The 22151-nt window shown below is 37.4% G+C and overlaps 1 protein-coding gene across 3 annotated transcripts in view; it reads right to left on the reverse strand.

Annotated features, from left to right (window-relative positions):
• Positions 1–882: 882 nt before the first annotated feature.
• The window catches only part of JAK2 (Janus kinase 2), a 59429-nt gene continuing 38160 nt past the window's right edge, over positions 883–22151 (reverse strand). For 2 of the 3 annotated variants that reach the window (XM_049796174.1, XM_049796176.1), the window contains 11 exons: positions 21042–21169; positions 20094–20232; positions 18031–18182; positions 16811–16961; positions 15996–16132; positions 15176–15365; positions 14133–14257; positions 8865–9037; positions 7436–7553; positions 5525–5638; positions 3306–4047 (listed from right to left, as the gene is read on the reverse strand). In XM_049796174.1, coding sequence (XP_049652131.1) covers positions 3880–4047; positions 5525–5638; positions 7436–7553; positions 8865–9037; positions 14133–14257; positions 15176–15365; positions 15996–16132; positions 16811–16961; positions 18031–18182; positions 20094–20232; positions 21042–21169 — 1595 coding nt within the window. In that variant the 3' untranslated portion in view covers positions 3306–3879. The other variant, XM_049796175.1, reaches the window with a different exon arrangement.

Below are 22151 nucleotides of genomic sequence, written 5' to 3' on the forward strand. Positions count from 1 at the left end.
TAGGACTTGACAAGAATATGGGTTTCTTTTCCTGAAAACTCACTCCTCCTCTGGCTTATTGCATGACTGTTGCAAGGCTGTGGAATCTATTTAAAAACTGATTTTTAAACTTAATGTATTTACACTGATACATAACAAACCAATATTATACTAGACAATACTTGTTTGCAGAGTTCTATAAGATATATTGTGCACTTACAGAAAAATTCTTTCACTTCAAATACAACTGCAAAGCAGTAGTTAATATTTTAGTTCTACATCATAGCAGCAGTCATGTATGCATAAACCAGCACTTCTAGAAAAAAAAAAGTCACAGCATTTTGGGTAGCATAATGATTACACTAAAGTATGACAAATGCGATGCCAGCTGAACAAAGTTTCTAAAACAGAGAACTGAGTCTGTAAATACAAAGCCTATATAAAAATACAGCATTATACAATGCTACTGTAGATCTGAATGCTTTTGAAATGCAGTGTTCCTTCTTTTTGAAAAAGTTTACAATTGGCAGTAGAAAATTCAGCAAAATCACTGCATTTACATGCTCAACAGCTTTTTGAGAAAACCATTGGGTCTGCTCCAGGACCTAAATGTTGATGCTGCAGATGATCACACATCCCGCGAGAGACCTAAGCACTACTTGGTCCTATTCACCCAGCTAAGAATACTCATCCCAAATGATCAGGACCTTTGCACAGATAGACTTGTTACAAAAGACCGTATGTTCCTGACCAACAGCACAAAATTACACTGCAGTGTAAAGATATGGCTTTCTCTAAAAATTATAAAGTATTAAAGAAAACAATTCCACAAGACACTTAAAAATTATCCTTGAGCTCAACACTGTATTTATGCAATCAAATAGACTATGTAATCAGTCATAGTGTAGTAGAACAAGAAGGACTTTTTATTCACTTGAAAAAAATAGCAGACTGGAAGAGTTCTTCATTGCATTACACAAACTTCCCTGAGATTTTTACATAAATTATGTTTAGTCTACTGTATATAGGAAACCAGTTAGCTACTGAGTGTCATACACTGCGAATTTTACAGAATTCCTGCATATGTTATTCAGCTAAAATGCTATTTCAATGCTTTAAAGCTTTATCTTCTTTTGTTACAAAAAACACATACACACAACCAAGACTACAAATGCAAAGACATTTTTTGCACAAAATTTTAAATCTTCAACGCAATGTATAGAAATGAAGAAAACATGTTAAGTTGAACAAAGCACTTTAAAGTTCTTTGCAGCTTAAGAACTGATTGTGAAATTAGTTTTAAAAATTATCTATGCAAGTGTTTGGTGGCAAGAAAACCAGCAGAAATATTATTAAATGCAATGGGCAGAAAAAGGGCTGATGCTGCCCTCCCTATTTAGCAATCTCCCATATTATAAAATAATAATTTTGTATGAGCAATTATGGTAGAGAAACATCACAGTGGTACAAAACATTGCTATACTGGCACTATGTTACACTAAGTAAGGATTTTTCTATTTTTTGAAGTTGAGGTACTTAAACTTCTGATAAGATGGATGTAGTTAACCACAAATCTTAAGGAGGCCCCATAGTGAAAGTAACTCCTCTGTTTCACTGACACTCTGCCACAAATTTTAAAAACTAACACTTCATTTTAAATACAAATCTGGATGTCAGGTCAGTTTGCCAAGTTGTATATCCCCTTAACTGAACTTCTCTCAGCAAAAGTCCAAGAAGAACAAGCATTGTACTTCACAAACAATAATGCTTAAGAATAAGACAAAACAAACAAACAAACAGATTATTTGAACTAAAAATAAACAAAACCTGCAACTTTACTGCTTTGAGATATGAGATTATCCCCAAGTTTTATGCCTGGAGGCAAAACCAAAGAGTTGTCTTGTCCATATTTCAAAAGCTGAATTTTACAGCATAAGTAATCTGTTCAGGTAGTTCTGATCTCCTTCCAGTTCTCAGTAACTGGGATCATGTCCTTGTCCCCCCACTGAGTGTGGAGCAGTTGCACTTGTAATTCCTCCTTCCAAATAGTCTTATGTTGGGTATTACGACAGAAAGAAATAGGAGGTAACTTGGGCCACTTCATTACACAATAGACTCGACGTGGTTGTGACTGGCCATATCAGATACTGGGCCATCAGCACTCTTTTTGTGTGTTGGAAGGAAGGTATAAGGTGACCATCTTAACAGGAAAGTGAGGAACTGTGAAATGGAGGGCATTTTCTAGATTCTTAATTCTGCTTTAAAAAGTTCCCAATTTACAGATACACTTATGACTGCATGAAAATTAAAAGATGGAAAGAATAAAAGCAGCATTTAAAATCAGTATGTTTAGCTTTTTCATATTCAGAAACAAACTGAAGACACTGCCTTGTATAAAATGGCTTCATTTCTACTCGTTATCACTGTATAGTCAATTATATAAAGGAAATCTAATACTTACTCAGAGGAAGAGTAAGAAAAACTGGATAACATGTTTGCTTTTAATTTTAAATTAAAATTTCCACATGGATGAGTAGGTTTTCTGGCTCTCCAAATTAAGAACAATTTGCTCCTGTTCCCTCAAAATACTTACAGAACATCACAGCCTATTATATCTCTCTGCATATATTGCTGGCTGATAACTGATTCAGGCACATGAAAAGTTTCTGGGTTACATAACCACTTCTATTTTGTTATACAGAGAAGCCATTTCTGCATCAACAATGAAAAAATTACAAAACTGTATTAACACACACAAGCCCTTGCGCAACACACAAAACAGGGTGCCAAGTCATTATATACTCAGTGTGAAAAGACTTCTAGAAGTCTTTTCTGTGCATCCCCATCTCAAAAAGGAAATACACTGTCTTTCCATCTCTTAATCTCACCACATTTTAAGTCACCTCTTTTTTGTATTGCCAAGTAAGGCAAATAATGGTGTTGTAGACTGACCATATATTAGACTATTTTATTTAGAAAAATAATTTCTCTCCCTATTGAGAATTTCAACACATTCTTAGTAACAAATATATCCTGATAAAGAAAACCAGCAGGATTCCTCAGTATGCAGATCAAGATAGGATATTTGCCACACAGATTTTACTTCCAGCAAAGGTAAGATGCACATGTGTACATACATCAATTATACACAGCAGACCAAGTACATTTTGTTCTGCATTCCAACACATCCTCTGAAGGAGGGATAGCTGTCTCATCCACCCATGTTGTCCCTTATATGATCCACTCGCTGAGCAAGATCCCTAAAGGTGGGGCGCTGGGTAACATTATTGTTCCAGCATTCTTTCATGATAGCATAAATCTGGAGAAGAAAAAAGAAAATCTGTAGTACGTAAACAGATGTTACAAATAGTTAATATTTACTCTGATCTGGTCCAAAGAACATCCAACTTAACTTTATGCTTCTAAGCAACAGTGGCACAAGAGCGTGCCTAAAATCTTCCTATCCCAATCAGTTTATCTGCTTGATCCCAATGACAGCAAGAAGTGAAGATAGCTAACTCTGCAAAAGCCCTTATAAAAGGAGGGGTTTTTTTTTTAGAGTTAGTCTAGAAATTCACTCAGCTAGTTTTTGAAACTTTTAAGCGACACATTATTTTGCTAAGTGTTTATCTTCTTGCTTGCTCTTATTTTTTGGTAAGCTAAAAAAAAACGTTTAAAATGACAAATGCTTTACAAGTCTGACCAAAAATCAGATTTACAAAGACAGCAATTCTAAAATTATGCCTCCCCTGCAATGTTAACATACACTTCTCCACATCCGTGTATTAAATTCTTAATTATTCTTCATATATAATCAGAAATAAGCCAGAAAAGTTACTGTGCAAACTGAACCCACTTCTAGTAGAAGTAGATTTAAATTACTTTTGGAGAAGATTTCCATTACAATAGGCATTTGACAACAGCTTTCACTTTTCCAAAACATGTACCTGATACCTGGTCACATGCCAAGCTCTTCACCTGTACTCCTCTCACCAATTTAACCCAGACTACTATTACCAACTTCTCATGCTTCTTCCAATGATTTTTTACATGTTGCCTAAGAACAATCTGCAGAGCTCCCAGGAATAAAAAAAAGTAGTGTCAGTTCCTTATTTTTCAGCAAATGTGAAACTCCTGCATTGACCAAGACGCTTTAGACCCAAGTCTCAAGCAGCTTGTAAGCTACAGACATCTGGAAGATTTAGTATCTTTGATGACTGGCCTTTCAGAATCAAAACAGGAGAAGCACAGTTTCTGACAAAAAAAAGAGACCTTTTCATCTTGCTTTGATATCTGAAGAAATGTCAGACATTGAAACCTTTGCATTAGTCTGGATACAATTTCAGTAAAACAGATTATGTATTATCTCATACATATGACATTCAGGTTATCTACAAGAAGCCAAACCTTTGCAATTCAACAATGGCTGTACTTGTACATCTAATGCAAGAAAGGTTACTTCGGAGACTTCTTTGATTCTCTATAGACTATTTCTTCCCCCGTGGCTTCCCTGCCCCACCCGTACCATTCTTTCTCTTCTTTGCTAGACCACTTCTCTCTCCTCTGTCTCCAGCTTTGAATGGATTATTTCTCAGCTTATTGCCAAGTGTGCTTGATTTTAAAGGGACGCAGCGATTGATCTGAGCTCGAAGTTACACATGTTAAAAAGCATAACTATTTTACTTACCTTCTTTCCCTACTGATTCGCCTACTCAGCACTACCAGTTTGACTCAAGCTGAAGTGCACCCTGCTCTGAAGAACAGAGAACTACAAGACTTAGAAGTAGCATGAAAGGATTTTTTAAAACATCTGGAGTATTAGCAAAAACAAAAGGACACTGAATTAATCTGTGTGCCTTGAGGATGGTTTTACGTACATATATACTTCAGTATCTATGAAGAACATGAATACAAACCTGAAGACCCTGAACATCTAAAATCTGATTCATATACTTAACTGGGCCTACAGTCTGCAGGCAGCTCTTGGCTGAGAATGTTTGACAGTGAATAATACACATGATAAACACTGGTATTCCTATGCTTGGGGAGGGAAGAGCAAGTGAAAGAAAATAATCAAGATAAGGAGTTCTTTAAATCTTGGAATCAAATGTGAAAAACCTTATGTAGATATTAAGGTCCTTCTGCTAAACGTTACAGACTTCAAGAGAATCCACAGTTCACAGCTTTGAACAAGAATCTCTATATGGGGCACCCAAGGAACAAGTTCTATATACTAATCTCATTGCCTTAATAAATTCATATTTTTGAAATAGAAGCCCGAGTGCCCCAGTACAACAGTCAGTCATAATAGTCCTACTTCACATATTTAGCAAGACTACATTCTAGGCTCCTGAGGGAATGCAATCTAAACAATCAGAAATGTGATTGTTCTCATCAGGCAACTGAAAGTAACAGCACAGCTGTTCCGCTTGTATAAATACTTGAATAACACATGCAGAACAAAACACAAGGTTTGCATCTACCACGTACTCACCCTGACTGAGCACTTTTCAGACTATAGTAACATATTAATACAATACTTCACCTCATCAGGGCATCCATCCGGTCTCGGTAGTCGTCCATTATTCTTCAAAAGCTCTATCAAATGAAATACAATCATCTGCCCTTGTTTATCATTGCCAATCATGCGCATGAATTCCTGAAACAGAAGGCTAACTGTCATAAATAATTTTCAAAGAAAAAATTATGCTGCAATGTTCTTGCCAGGGAAAATCTGTTGTAAATAATAATAATAATAATAATAGAGAACAGTATGTAACAATGATAAAATTATAAATTACAAGTCCAGAGAATATAACAATAATTACAGATTTTTTTTGTGTGTAGATAAAAATAGGAAGATACACAATTTAAAGCAGTAAGTGAAAAATCTTAAAGTAATGTTGATTAGCATCTGACGATGAACTAGTTTAAAAAAGGATAAACCTCACAGCTAATTCTAAAGAGCTCTCTGAAACATTAAAACAAGATCTCGATGCTTTGAAAAATACCAGTCAAACAGAAAACAGGCAATATCATACTGATGTATGAAAAAAAACATTAACAGGATTAATCAGTAACTACAGGCCAGAAAGAGTAGCATAATTAAAGCCAGCAAAACTGGCTTAGATAAATCTTGCTATCCAAAACCCAACATAACTCAAAAAGTAGATTAAAATCTCACTCAGGTTGCCAGAGATCAAAAGTAAATGAGGGAGTCCTATTAACTGAAATTAATTTTAAACACAACAAGAAGGAATTATTTTTCTTCTAATGCTACATACATTTCTTTAATAATCTTTGACATGAAAATGGGAAACAACTGTTGGTAGAATCTGCAAATGGCCAAAGTTGAGGAAACAATGTACAAATATAAAGACCATGACAGTTAAAAAGACTGCTTTGGCTAATAGATGAAATTAATTTTTCTTGATACGTATCCAGTAGGACAACCAACCTGATGAAATGGTGAATGCACATGAAGAGTTGATTTATTCAAAGTATACTCCACCTGAGCCCATGACTTACTCTACCACTTTTCATTTCATAATCCTTCTGAAGAACTCCAGGTGTCTGCAGTGTTCATGTTATTATGCAAGAGCAGCTGCCCCTGCCTTGAGAGTTCTTCTTTGATAGCTTAGTCATTGTATAGAATTACTAAGAGGTCCACTGAGGTCAATGCAGAGATCTCCTAAGTGCATTTTTGCCTATCATCATTGTTCAGCTCTCAAAACTACATTTGCCAGGAGTGAGACTCTAGCCAAGGGTAAGAACAGCTGCAGTAAATATATAAGGCTCAACTCTCCTCTGTTATGCCTGCAAACGACTGTAGGTATAAGTAAGATCGTGAATCTCATTTCCAATTGGAGAACCATTATTCAGTGTACAAGTAGTACTTTTCTCTGTCCACTGTAAATTTGTCTTAAAAGGTGCCTGTCAACAGTCTGCAAAAAGCCACTCCCTTTCCTTCTTGAACTTCCAATACTAACTTGGGTTCTGGTAACATAACAAAATAACTTTTAAGTTACCGTATTTAACTCAACTTAATGTTTACGTATTTGTTTGGCTCAGCCTTAGATTTGGAATAGCATTAAAAATACATGTCATGTTGCAATGAAACAGTTGCATCTGGGATCACTCTCCACAAAGGATGAGAAAGAACAATCTGTAATGAGATATTTTAAAATCTTTTTCAAACGGTTAGGAGTTACAGGATGGGTAAGATCTGCACAGACTATCAGGTAATTTTCAGATCTCCTTTCCTTCTTATGGCTTGATACGAATACTTCTTAGCATGTTGCTGCTCTTGATTGGATACTACCTCATAAACACTAGGGTATTTCCAGAAAAGCATCAGTAAATATCAACCTACTTAGGTATAGGAACAATCTGTATCTTTTAAAAAATTTAGATAAAGAAACAAAAAAACTCTGACAACCATTAACTATGTACTTACAGCTGGTGGGCTTTTGCTCTTGTCAATATACGTGAAGAGTTCATATAAGACCACACCAAAACTCCACACATCTGAGGCCACAGAAAATTTGCTTTCTGTCAGAGATTCTGGAGCATACCTGCAACACATGGTAAAAGATATATTGTTCTGTCTAATGTGTCTTTTTGATTTTGAAGATATTTCTTTTAATAAGACTGACTTTTTTTTCATGAATAAGTGTTCTTTGTACACAGGCATTAGCACGTTCCTTCCACTACCTTCACTAGTAACTATTCTTTTAATAATAGTTAATTGGTATTGAAAACACAAACCCCCTTAAGCAAACACAGTTAGTGATAACTATATCCAAGTTTTTGTTTTTCCAACAAAGCTGTAGATATTTTTCTTATCTGTAGTGTGAGTAAACAAGATTTTGATGTGATAAGGAAGGCCTCGAACGACAATTATAGCCAGCAAGAACCCTTCCACCACTTTCAGTGAGTCTTGAACTGTCTCCCAGCTACTTCTGGACTTAAATTTTACAACTTGCAATAACATCATCTACTAAGATGCCATTTTGTATTATTTATACTTTAGATATAACATTTTTACAGTGCCTAAGGCAGACTAAAATATAGACTAAAATCACATATACAAAATAGCATTTTCTTTTGCTATCAGGACATAAAATGGTTTTTATCAGTTATCTGCCAGCATATTTTCTAAGGTATGTCTAGGTCTGTAGAACGGAACAGAAGTATATATTTTGCATTCTGAATACAGTCTACCAATTTCCATTTCATAATCCTTCAGTCTCCCACAGACTACACATAGTGTTCGTCTCCTTTCCAAGCTAAGTACAGCTCCTTGGAGCATTACTGCATTTTGGAGTAACTTAGGCCTTTTCTGGAAGCTCAATGCCCAAATACAGACATCTACCTGAATATTCAACTCAGCATTTTATCCTTGCTAATTGCAGCCTGTGGGATTTAACTCCACTCAGTCAACAGGGGGTCTCTCCAACAGATCTCAGCTACAAGATATGAATGACCAGTGTTCAGGGAACCAAAATGTCCAAAACTTTGAAAGCATCCTGGGGAATGAGTCCTTTTAGATTTCTTTTATCTTTGAATATCTTCCCTGTTGTATACTATTTCTTTTAAGTATTCTGGTAATTTTTAGTTTTGTGGTTTGTTTTTTTTTTTTTTTTTTTTTTTTTTTTTTTTTTTGTTGTTGTTGTTGTTTGATTGTTTTTGTTTGTTTGTTTGTTCGTTTTTAAATATGTTGAAAAAACCTACATGCTGTTCTGTAAAGTCAAACATCATGCATGTGACTTTCACAATGCTGGGCAACTGACTTGGAGTTTGCACTTAAAAATATGCAAAACAATTGGCTGGAACTGCAAAAACTGAAAACATGCCATGATTTCACATACCAAAAGAAGACTTACCAAAATATAGGGCTTTCACCAGGTTCTTTTACTTTGTAGTATTCTTTGTCTTGTGGCAAGACTTTTGTCAATCCAAAATCTCCAATTTTAACTCTGTTCTCATTCTCCACTAAGATATTTCTTGTTGCTAAATCCCGGTGAACGTATCTTTTTGTACCCAGATACTCCATGCCCTAGGTGTAACGTTCACAAACAAGAGGAAAAGAGTTACTTTTACCATTAAGTAGCTGCACTTTCCCTAAAGGGATGCATCAACCTCAAAGTTAAAGCCAAACACAGATTGTTACCAAAACTGGTGTGCTTGAACATTTGCATTCTCTGAGGAATTACTTCTAAGACCAGGGACTTCCCTTAACTGAAGGGAGACAGACTGAGCACCTGTCAGAGCCGAGTGTTTGTTGATTATGTAGCTGGATATCTGTTACAGCTACTTTTCTGTGGCCAAATGCAGTTTGCCGGTGACAGACAGAAGAAAAACAAAATTTGGGCTAAGCTACACAGTCCAGAGTAGATGAGAAGGCTGTCCTATTTACCCATTTAATTTAATTATTTTTCTTCACTTCATACATCTGCTTTCCTGATTGCCTTATGAAACTATATATTACGATTCCTTGAATTTGACCACTGTTCTCCGACTGTATTCCCACCTGTGTGTCCTGTTTCTCTTCCGTATGGACCATTACTCACCAACACAGTTCTGCTTATTGTTATATTCCCATAAGCTGCCGTAACAAAACATGGGTCCAAAGCCATGTTGTCTTTTGCTGCTGCTGACCCCTTCTTACCAACGTACGTAATTCTTTTTGCTAACGACGAAATGTGGAAGAAGCCAGCGTGTGTCGTGGTACTACTAAAAAAAGGAAGGTCTTGCTGACACAGCAATAATAAATGGTGGACAGAAGTTGACACCGCAGAACGTCGAGAGATACCCGACTTGCAGGTGAAAGGAAACACAAAGCAAGCTGTCAGTTTCGGAGTTTCATAAGAAAGCATCTCGCTCCTTCAACACAGCCGAAAAGCGACGAGTTACGCTAAGAGCATCGCTGCGCTCAGAAGTTTCGGACATGAACGCTAAGACGCCTCTCTCCCTCTCCCCCTCCCTCGGACGCAGCGTGACTCCGCAGCCCAACCAACCCTCCCCTCAGGCGCCTGTTGCCTCTTCGCGCCGCTAGGGGGCGCCGCCGTGCGCCCCCCCCCCCCCCCCCCCCCCCCCAGCCCCCTTCCCGAGGCGCCGGCCGCCAGCGCCGGTCCGCCCCGAACAACACCGCCCCGAGGCCGGCTTTTCCCCGGGAAGGCGTCGGCGTTCCCGGTACGACCCGTCCGCGTAAATGCCGTCGCTTTTTGTAACTGCTACACAGTGCACTGAGCACCGTCCTGAACTTTCTCTGAGGACAGCAAATTCTCTGTTAGCCTGGAAAACACTTATTCTAAGAGAGAGACTTAATTGAAATCGTGCAAATTCCACGTGGAAATCATAGCCCTGTGGCACTACTCTTAACAATGGAGTTGAGTTTCATTACGTGATTTCCCACGTTTCTCTCATTAAAACTGTGGTATCCAGCAGGGACACCTGAAGCGCTTTAAGCACTAAGAAATGGAAAAATAAATTTATTCTTGGCCTCTTCTCCTATCAGCCAGCCTTAACAAAATGCAGGGCCGTAAGAGCAAAAAAGAACATCCCCAAAATCAGATGCACAGAGAAGTTAACTTCCTTATTTGCCATTCTGTTGTCAGGATTCTTTAAAGCTGAATATAAAGTCCAAATTCTTGCCACCAGACGAGCTATACAAATGGCACAAGCTGCACCTGATGATGGCTGCACTTAATTTGCATCCACAGACACATCACCACCAGCAAGTGCCATCTCTGAAAATGCTGCTTTGCACAGTATGAGATATGCACAAAAAAAATAAAAATAATCACCTGTAAGCCAGGAACCCTTTACCAGTACAGTCACAAGGAACCAAAACACAGCAAGCAAGCAAACCCACTCATCTAAACCCTCAGGTGTGCGCATGCCTTCGTTTCTCTCATACATTTGACAGAAAAGCAGCAAGGCAGAGGGAGAAAGACTTTTGATTTAAAAAAACCCCAAACAACAGAGTGACAGAAATGCACAGCAAAAAGAAGAGATATGAGATGTTGAAAGAGCAAACATTGCAAGAGAAGCAAAAACAGCTACAGGAAACGGGAAATGTGATCAGCTAAAAGAAGAAGAAAAACCATCCAGATTCCATTTTCCTAATACTAGGTATTACGTTTTTAATTAAGTTGTTTTGAAGTAACAGAATGCTGCAGATTAGAGTGAAATCTTAAACGATTAATATAACCTCTGCTTTGCAGGTCATACAGCAACAACAGTGCAAAGCAAGACACATACACTGTAATTATTAGACTTTGATCCCCTTGGAAGTAAAGGAAAGATACCTCTTTAAGAGAAAGCCCAATATGCAGACTTCCCCCATTCTCATACTGTGTGTACCTACACTTCACCACATGAAAGCAGGATGTTTTCCCACGTAAGTATCAGCAGAAGGCATATTCTAGCTCCCTTCGTCTTGGTTTGTGCTTGGTACTTAGGAAGCAGTCATTTCATTTGCTATTTGGATTTTTCACATCATCATTCTGCAGACGTGTAATTATTTTGATGCTTCTTTTATATATGTGTATGTATACACATTAAGAATCTTCTTCTTTGTACCTTCTGAACACAGTTCCTTTCCCACAGTTTCCTGCCATATTTGCACTGCCTGCAAAGGCCAAAATCCACCTTCCGGTCCTCCTATCAGATACCTCTGTCTCAGAGAGCAGGGTCCTGAGATATGCTGCCACTGTTGTTCCTTCCGGCTTTGAATAAAACTTTGGATAAAGCCTGAAGACTTAGATAGGCAAGCTTCACAGCTTCTTATGAGAGTAAGACTCCTTACGACCCCTCAGGTCATAGGCTGAGACGGCCACAGAATAAAACAGGTAAGTGGCTGCAGCCTTTGTGTGTTCAAAAATCCCTGTTGCATCTTTATTCTATGAAAGATTCACTGTCACCATCCTTCTAGGTGGTGCTGAGTGTTAGACACTTCCAGCTCTTTGCTTTGAAGGAAGATTGTTTTCAGTGACTTACCAGCACCAAAAATAACAGTTATTTTGTTGCAGAAATAATACTGAGACAATTTCTTATGCCTGTTACTGGAGAATGACTTCTTGGTTTTGAGACACAAATCAGAGGGCTTTTAACTCTCTTTGAGTGGGTGGTCCTATGTTCAATCCTTTCTCTCTGTGAACAAGATTGACACTTGCCACAGACTTGTGAACATTTTCTGTTTTCCAACCTCATTGTACATTGCTTGCCCATCAAGGAGTTTTTGCTGGAGACTACCCACCTAGCCTTGCTTCAGTGAAGCACATGAATAGGTGAGCTCAGTTGCTAAAAACTGCATGCAGCATTTTTCTGTACATGCCCCAGGTTCAGTAGCTAAAAGGTTTACCAAGTCAGCCCAGGTTCAAGCAGGGAACATGATTAAGCTCTGCTCACCCAGTGAAAGTTTGAACGCCTGGAGAAGACCTCAGCTCTGGCAGAGACTCTCCTGCCTGACTTGTCACGCCTTTTCCATGGATATTGCAGAAAGAAAGTCTTCTGCTCTGAATGTGGCAGGGCAAAATTACCGGACATAAGAGTATCTGTGGGCTACATACCCTGAAGAACACTCATTAATGTTAAGTAACCTACTGTTTCCACATCTTTGATGTGGGTATTGGGGAAAGGAATTTAAAAATATTTCTGGTACGTGCCCTGAGGTGCTGTGTCTTCCCCTCCACCCCTTCTCCCTCTTCCCTCTGACCCTTCCCCCCCCCCCTTTTTTTTCCTTTACTCAAACTACCAAACATGCAACTAAGTCTAAAGTGTCCATAGTTTCTTGTATGTAAAGCATAACAACAGAATAAAATCGCCTAAGCCATCTTTCTGAGGAAATGAGATATTACAATAAAGATTAGATGTTTGCCCCCCTTTTCAGAATTTTATGAAGGATGTTCAGTATCAACCATTGAGACTAGCAAATAATTTATTACAGTGTCCTGGTTCCAGCTGGGATAGAGTTAATTTTCTTCTTAGTAGCTGGTACGGTGTTTTGGATTTAGTGTGAGGATAATATTGATAATGCACCGATGTTTTAGGATAAGCACTGCTTAGCAACAGCTAAGTTAAGGATTTTCCAGTTTCCCACGCTCTGCCAGCAAACAGGTGTACAAGAAGCAGGAGTGAGCACAGCCAGGACAGCTGACCTGAACTAGCCAAAGGGATGTTCCATACCACAGAATGTCATGCTCAGTATAGAAACTGGGGGGAGTTGGCTGGGAGGGGTGAGTCACTGCTCTGGCATCAGTTAGCAAGTGGTGAGCAATTGCATTGTGTATCACTTGTCTTTATCTTGGTTTGGTTTTTTTTGTGTGGTGGTTTTTTTTGTTGTTGTTTTTTTTTTTTTAATTTTATTTTTTAAAATTTTATTTTATTATATTCCTTTACATTACAATTATTTTTAATTATTACTGGTAGTATTAAATTTTATTTTAGTTATTATATCGTTCTTATCTCAACCCTAAGTTTTACTTCCCCCCCCCCAATTCTCCCCCCCATCCCACTGGGGGGGCAGGGGGGGGGGAAAGTGAGTAAGTGGCTGCATGGTGCTGAGATGCCAGTTAGGCTTAAACCACAACATACAGCTTTGGGCACTTCTGTGGCCTCTAGTTCTTCATACATAAATCATATACCTTGTTCTTTCTGCTAAACAAGCTAATATTATTTACAGTTTAAAGTAAATTTCTGAAACACATACATGTTATTATTAGTGATTTTACAGCTGAATGTCTAACTTCTGAAAAGTAAGTTATGTCATGAACAGTTTGCCTGGGTGAGTGCATTAACTCCTGCAAAATTTTATTTCAGCTCTCATTAGGGAGAAAAGAGGTTTTGATTCTTCTGAATGAAATATAAGCTAAGCAACCTACAAAATAAGCAAAAACAAATGGAGTATGTTCTGCCTCAGTCAGCAGATAGGCCAGTCTCAGCATCCTGTATTAAGATACTCAGAAGTTGTCATGTTTAGTGCATGAGTATGTATCACTACTTTTTCTTAGGGTTATGGAGTGCTACCAGCCCAACAGTATTATAAAAGATACAACAAAACAACCAATGATGGTTGTTTTGAGACAAATGAGAAGAGACCAAAGAGACAAAGATTTGTTGAAAAATGTCAATAATCTGAAATTTCCTACCTTGCATATCTGAGATGCATACAGCAAAAGCTTCTTGTGGTCAAGCCTTTCCTTGTGTTTCTGCAGATAATCTCGTAAACTGCCATATGGTAAGTATTCCATAATTAACCTTAGATTCCTACGACCTTTTACAACAAAAATAAAAAACACACTTAAGTTTTCTGTCATTTTCCAATGACGATTTTTGAAATACAAATATTTACAAGTGTCTATGAATAAAAGTAATAGAAAATAGTCTTAATATCAAAAAACTAATTTATCATATGTACATCACTATGCAATTTTGCATATATTAAACTGCATTTATTCAGGAAATGCCATTTATTTAAACACAACAATAATGTGGATGTGCTTGATATACAGAGCATCACTAATCAAGATCACCTCATCAGTACTGTAGCTACTATTGCTAAAGCAAAGCAAAAGTGCCACATGTATATTTGTGTTTATGTAATTCCTCCTCACTGCTGAGATTAAACTCATAATGGCAGCTGACATCAACTGGTCAGCAATTTTACCATCTTTCAAAACTTAGTCTGATTTTGAACCAAGAATTTTCTTTTTACAGAACCCATGCTTTCACTCATCAGCTTCAAGAGCATCAGCAATTCACTCAAACACATCCATTTCTGAAACTTTTTCCTGTCTGGTCTTTTATTTTATAGGCTGTACAAGAACCAGTAATATCCACTCTGGGATATTACATTAAGCAAAAACCAATAACAGTTACAAAATGGTTGCATTTTCCCACTTAATCCTAAATTCTTTTCTAGGAAGGCTTTTATGCTTTAAGATAAAGAAACTGGGTAACCAGTCAAAATGGTACTTTCTCTAAATCAATCAAATTATGCAATGAGCTGACTAAATAAAATGTCCACCTTGTACTGAGAAGTAGTATATGACAGACACTACTTCCTTTGATTTGTACTCTCTAAGTCCTAGTAAAGTTAGGACAAGCCAGTGATTTTCACACTTACCTCTCTGAATTTCTCAGTATGCACACTTAGGTGTACACCTGAAGGTGTATTCAGTATAGCACATACCTGCGCTGTAGCATACTCCTTTGTATTTAACAATGTTATCATGCTGCAGAGATTTAAGTATTTCGATTTCTCTTTCAAAGTCCCTAAGGTGCTCTTCTGTGCTATGTTGCAGCTTTTTCACAGCCACCACCTCCCCAGTATTATCCTGCAGTGGGTCATACCGGCACATCTCAACACTGCCAAAGTTTCCCTAGATCACAAATGGAAATACTTGAATTAAAAACAAGACCACATCATTGCTTCTTTCTCAGTGCTTGTTCATACTGCCTCAGTGCTCACTGTATAAGCATTAAGGTGACCACAGTTAATTATTTAAGTGAAATGTCACAAAAACGGGGGAGGGAAGGGGGAGGGAAGGGGGAGGGAAGGGGGAGGGAAGGGGGAGGGAAGGGGGAGGGAAGGGGGAGGGAAGGGGGAGGGAAGGGGGAGGGAAGGGGGAGGGAAGGGGGAGGGAAGGGGGAGGGAAGGGGGAGGGAAGGGGGAGGGAAGGGGGAGGGAAGGGGGAGGGAAGGGGGAGGGAAGGGGGAGGGAAGGGGGAGGGGAACATTATGTCAGATGCAGCTCTGCATTACTGAAAAAGATTTTAGCCTTTCAGTGTGACTGGATTTTTTTGCAGAGGTCAGCTGTCTTTCTTCTAGCTAATGATACTGTGAAACTGAAAAAAGATCTAGAAGGAACTGCATGTTGTGGTCAGATAAGACTGAAATTATTAATTTCTGTAACAGAAGTCTCAATGTAAATAATGTATATGGGATCATCAGAAGATAACTGAAAAAGATAGTTCTTTCCTAGGCAATTAGAGAATTTCACAACATCCTACCTTGCCAAGTTGCTGTAAAAACTTAAGATGTCTTTCTTCAAATTGTGTTGGGTCACGATCTTCAAAAGCGCCAGAAAATCCAAGTGCTCCAATTCTCATATTTGGCAACATATCACTTTCTGTCAGTAGCTCGTAATCTGAGGGGGAGGAGGAAGAAAGGAAGAGAAAAAGGGAACAGGAGGCACAGAGAAGCAAATAGGAGAATGAAGAAATTTACAGTCATGGCATGTACTACCTTTGCTTGGCATACTCCAAGCTCAGTAGAATATTAACAACCACCCTAATTTCTGTATAGTAACTTGCAGTCAAAGACAAAGATGTATTGTAAAAAAGCCAAATGACTTGTCTTGAGTCATAGCAAGTCTTGCTTTAATTTCCAATTTTCTTTTTTGCAGGCCTAAGGTACTTCAAATTTAGTGACCATTGTGCAACAACTCCATTACTGCAGAGGGGAGAAATGTAAACTTCACAAGGGCTTGTGACAACACATATCTTCCACTTGGAAAAAATAAAGATACCTATTTATTTTACTGAGAGAAAAAAGAAAGACAGTCACAAACATAACGTACTTGGTTAAGAGACTAGAATGTTTGGGATAGACATAATCAAACCACAAAACTTCTTTGAATGATAATGCTAACTTCTAATGTGTTCTCTTTTAGAACAAACTAAAAAGCAGTAACATAGAGTCCTTACGAACTTCGATTTCTGGGGCTGCTTTGGAGAGTGGTTGTGGGTCAACATACCAAAAAGGAAATGAACCAACAACAATCAGGGTTCTTTTTGTCTAGTGTGTTCTTGTATCACAGACTCACCTGGAGTGAATAAACTATTCAAGTCGCGTATAATTGCTCTAAACGAAGGCCTGAAATCTGGCTCATAATCCATACAGTTGTTTATAAGGTTTGCTAGTTCTGTCCAGTTGGGGGCAGGAAGCTGGTGCCTATCTTCATAAAACTGTAGTTTCTGGAATTAAATAGATAAAAGCCATTTTAATATACAACCATGAAGAGTTGCAGAAGCCTTAACATTCTTACCAGAACAGCCAAAAGATACAATTCTCAGCCTAGACTTGTTGTCTCACCAAATGCACATCTGACCAATTTACATCAAAAGCAAAGGCTGACAATGTAGCAAGACTGGCCTAATTTAGAGTAATCTGTTCAGAAATTCCCAGTCAGTTACTGGTGGAAGATGATAAAATAGCAAAAGATAATGAGAAAGGTGGTGTCTCCTCTATTGGCCATTTCATAAAACCTCAACTGGATGGGTCCAGCAGAAAATTCTATCTACTTGTGAGCTGGCTGACCTCCTCCAGTTGTGAAAAGCTTCATGAGTATTATGAAAGAATGTAGATTAGTACAGGAGAGGAGGGCAACTTCTGAAATACCTAGATATGTATAAGCTAGACCCAGGTAGACCTTAGAGCTTATTGTAAGAGCTGATCAGACCACCTCAGAAATCAGATCAGGCTTTGTGAAAAGGTAACAGTCCCTTTATAAAAATAATACTACAAATCTTTTTGTAGAGTAGAAAAGGAAATAATCTTTTTGCTTCCAACTAAGGAAGCAAATACATAAAAACCAGTATTTCTATGGAATGTGTTTCCTTTCCCCTCCATCTCCTGCCCCTAATTGAGACATTGACATTTCTGGTTTAGCTAAAATAGAATTGTCTGCAACACACAAAGTCTGACAGTATTTAAGATGGTCAATTACTAGAATAAAGCCCATTAAAATCCATGTACGTTGCTCGGAATACTTTTTGTTTAAAGTGATATACTGTTGCAACAATGCAACAGAAATATGAACAAGGTAATACTGGCAACTGTACTTAAAAACTAAAAAACAAGACTGACAACATAAAACCAAACCTGAAATCATCACTTCTGATCATTATCTACCAGTGAAAGTGTCTTTTTACTACAGTAGTCATGGGCTACACCACTTCACATGCTGATATAGTTACAACAGCAGATGTTTTAAATTAGAAGTGTCCAAAGAACTGTTATGACTGCAGACCCAGTAATACTTACTCTTGAAGAATCCAATGCACTCAGAGGTTTGTCTCCTCCACTGCAGATTTCCCACAAAGTAGTACCAAAACTCCATTTGTCTGTGGCCAGGCTTAATTGTTTGGGATTCTCAATACATTCAGGTGGAACCCATGGTATTCTCTCAAGAAGAACTATGCAATCACACAAAGGAAACATCATGTCAAGATTAATAAGAAAACCCCAGAAAATTCTATAACGTATTTGATTTAGTAAAAATTACTTTGGTATACATAGGTACTTCATTCTGTAATGTGCTTTTAATACTGTCCTGGTTTCAGCTAGGATAGAGTTAATTTTCTTCTTAGTACCTGGTACAGTGTATTTTGAATTTAGTGTGAGAATAATGTTGATAACACACTGATGTTTTAGTTGTTGCTAAGTAGCACTTAGGATCTAAGTTAAGGATTTTTCTCTTTCCCATGATCTCCCAGCAAGCAGGTGTACAAGAAGTTGGGAGGGACTGTGGCCAGGACAGCTGATCCTAACTAGCCAAAGGGATATTCCATACCATAGAACATCGTACTCGGTATATAAACCAGGGGGAGTTGGCTGGGTGGGGTGGATTGCTGCCCTGGCATCGGTCAGTGGGTGGCAAGCAATTGCACTGTGCATCACTTTTTTTTTTAAATTATTTTAGTATATTCCTTTTCATTACTATCACTATCACTATTATTATTATATTTTATTATTGTTAGTGTTACACCTTATTTTACTTTAGTTATTAAATCATTCTTATCTCAACCAATGAGTTTTACTTTTTTTATGATTTGCCTCACCATCCCACTGGGAGCGTGGGGGGGAAGTGAGCAAGCGGCTGCATGGTGCCGAGTTGCTGGCTGGGCTTAAACCACAACAAATACCTTTCCAAAGTTTTGCTCCTGCCTAAAGACAAAGCTACAGAATATGTACAAAGATAATATTTATGAATCGGAGTGGAGGACCATTATTTTTATTGTAAAAGAAGCCTAAAGTTATACAACTGCCTTAACATCATTTCCACATTATATTTTTGCTCCAACTGCTCTATTTCCCACAATGTTACCAAGATTTAGTAGCTACCACAAAGGAACTAGATGGCAAAGAGTAAAAAGTACTTTGCTAGTGTTTGGCACATTATGGCACAGCAAAAGGCACTCTAACAAGGAATTTAATCTTACTTGATTTTTAAACTTTTGATACTGATTGTAGTAACAAGATGGTAAAAAGATGGTATGGTATTGATGCAGATTTAGAGCTCCTTAAAATGAGACCTTGTAAGATTAATGTAGGCTTCTCATTTAAAAGGGAATTTAAATTTTTTTTTTGAAAATTATGATACTGCATTGCTTATAGCCTCTTAGATGTGTTATTACTTTTGTCATGTATAAAATTACCAAATATAAAGTGAGTTCATTTTTCCAAAATTATTAAAAAGACTAGATAAAGAATAGTCAGGTTACTTCAGTTTCATTAGCATAACAAACTTGCACACACTTTTGATTTCTTTTCACTTAATTTTGCTGTTTATAAAGCTTAGAATAGCCTCAATGGCAGATGATAATCCAGTATTTTTAGCATCATCATGGTTTCAGGTATTCACCAAGAAATGCACTGAAGGTGATTTTCCACTGCCAGGTAGCATTTTAAAAAGTGCATTTACTTTCAGCTCTGAAAGCTTCTCCAAGCTATAGAAAACAACAGTCTTGATCTATAACAGGATACTAAGTCCAGCAGCTACCTGCAGATGCAAGAGACTTACTCATGGTACATTACAGCATACTAATAGTATTACCAGTTAAAAACAAAAGTGGAAAATGAGAACAGCAAGGAAAAAACCTTCACACAATGGAGAATTGTGTTTTATTTCCTGTAGCTGTTTGTTGATAAAGAAGATACACTCGAAACTGCTGACTAGGAATCCAGAGATTATTTTAAAGTGACAGATGGATGAAGGAACTTTGTAACAGAAGTATTTTAGATGGTGGTCAGAAAAAAATCAAAAACCACCCAAACTTATTTTTCAAGTCAGAAGCATTAAACAAAAAGACGACACAAAGACTTACTATCTCTTGGCAAAACTGTAATACTGATGCCAGGATCACTTAGTTTTATAAACGGAAGGTTTCCAGACTTCCTGTCTTCCTCTCTGATAAGCAAGATGTTTTTTGCACAGACATTCCCATGAACAAGGCCTTTATCCTCCTATGAACAGAAATGAACCTTTTACATACTGACAAAAAAAATCTTACAGTTAACGAGGTATTTAAAAACCAATACTTTACAGCATGAGGGAAACATCAGCAAAGAAAATAATGATCATAAAGTTGATCGAATCTCAGACATTTCAGCTGTTCCTCTCAGTCTTATAGTTTATAGCCAATTTTCATTCATTTTAATTATCTACCTGATGTTTTAAGTTTAAAATTACTTAATGTATGTTAACTCAGAAGAATACCGATCCATCAGTATGATCCATTTAAAATGAACATAAGAACATTTAAACTCTGTTAAAGGGAAGACTTATGTAATGACATATCCTGTCTCGAATAACAGCCTTTATGTTGAATTAAACAGACTCTAAGGTTGGGACCTAATGCACAAAAGAACGTACTCGCAGTCTGAACAGTACAATGTTTTCCCCTCCCAGTGATTAACTACCAACACTACCAGGAAATAGTTATGTTCAGCATCATGAGCTGAAATGGTAAAACCAGGAAGGTCTGATTCCTGCGGGGGGGGGGAGAGAGAGAGAGAAAAGAATTTTTACTGAAAATGTGTTTTTATTTCATACTAAACCATAAAGCATTAAAAAAGAATGGGAAATTCAATTACACTTTGTGCAAGATACAAAGGTCTGTCCTTGGCTATCCACTAACTATGTGGTATATGCCATGCCTATTTTCAAATACCCTCGAGTTTCAAGAAGTAGGGTAATAGCTCAGCGATTCTACATGTATTAGCCTGAAAGATTTGAATTTAGCCATAACAAAACTGAGGAATAAACAACTTACCAGAAAATGCATGGCTAATGCCAACTGTTTGGCTACTTCCAGCTTCCACAAGATATTGATAACATTTTTGTTCTTTTTCAAATATGTGTCCAAGGATCCAAATTTTACATATTCTTGTACAAGGATGTCTGATTTAAAATAGTAAGAAGAGTAACAATTAAAACCAACAACAAATAATGGAATTTCAGGACAGATTCATTACTCTAGTACTACCCATCTCTTTCTTTGATACCTCGTTCGTGAGCTAACTATAAATTTGAAGCTGTATGACATCTGAGTATTGCCACAAATACTCTATGTTCTTTTTACCTCCTCAAGGTGTGGAAGTTTGCCTAGTTTCTTCTCAAATGCAAAATTACCAGATTTAATAGCTTTTTACAGAATAGGTTTCCACCTTAACAAATCCACTGAGCATCCTTCCACCCTCACTTGAAAGGCACAATAATGTAAATTCTGATAAAACATAGTGCACAGCAATATCAATGTAGTGAGTCAAATAACATTAGTCATTCTATTCTTATTGAAAAATACAATGCTTTGCTAACAAAAGATGCTCTTCTTGAAAACGGATGAATATTTGCACTAAAAAAAAAAGTGTGTATATATATATATGTGACATATGCCTCCATGCAGTCATCCAGTGAATAACCCAAGAAACAAGATCCATTTCAAAGCACTGCACAGTCTTCATCAGTTTTAATACAACAATTTCAAACTGCATGATCGAACTCTTGCCTTCAGCTGCAAGATGCTGACATTGCAGTGCTTCTCATTTAGACTCTAAAGACACTGGAAACTACTGCTATTATATTTGGTTGTAGCAAACTGATTTTTATAACAAGTTCATTTTATAGACAGCAAACTTTTATTGTACAATTATATGAAGCAATTTTCACCAAATCTGTACATCAAGTATGTAACCCACAGAAAAAATTACGACCTCTCTTCCCATTTCTTAGTAACTGCCTCTTACTAAACTGTAATAAGTGTCTTCAGAAATAGAACCATCTATAGAGGGCAACTGTGATCTCAAGGAAAAATAAATAACTGTATACATCTTTGGATAATTTTTTTTTTTTTAAATTATATACTTGATCTACCTGGAATTTT

Source organism: Accipiter gentilis, chromosome Z (assembly GCF_929443795.1).
Source record: "Accipiter gentilis chromosome Z, bAccGen1.1, whole genome shotgun sequence".
Classification (NCBI taxonomy): domain Eukaryota; kingdom Metazoa; phylum Chordata; class Aves; order Accipitriformes; family Accipitridae; genus Astur; species Astur gentilis.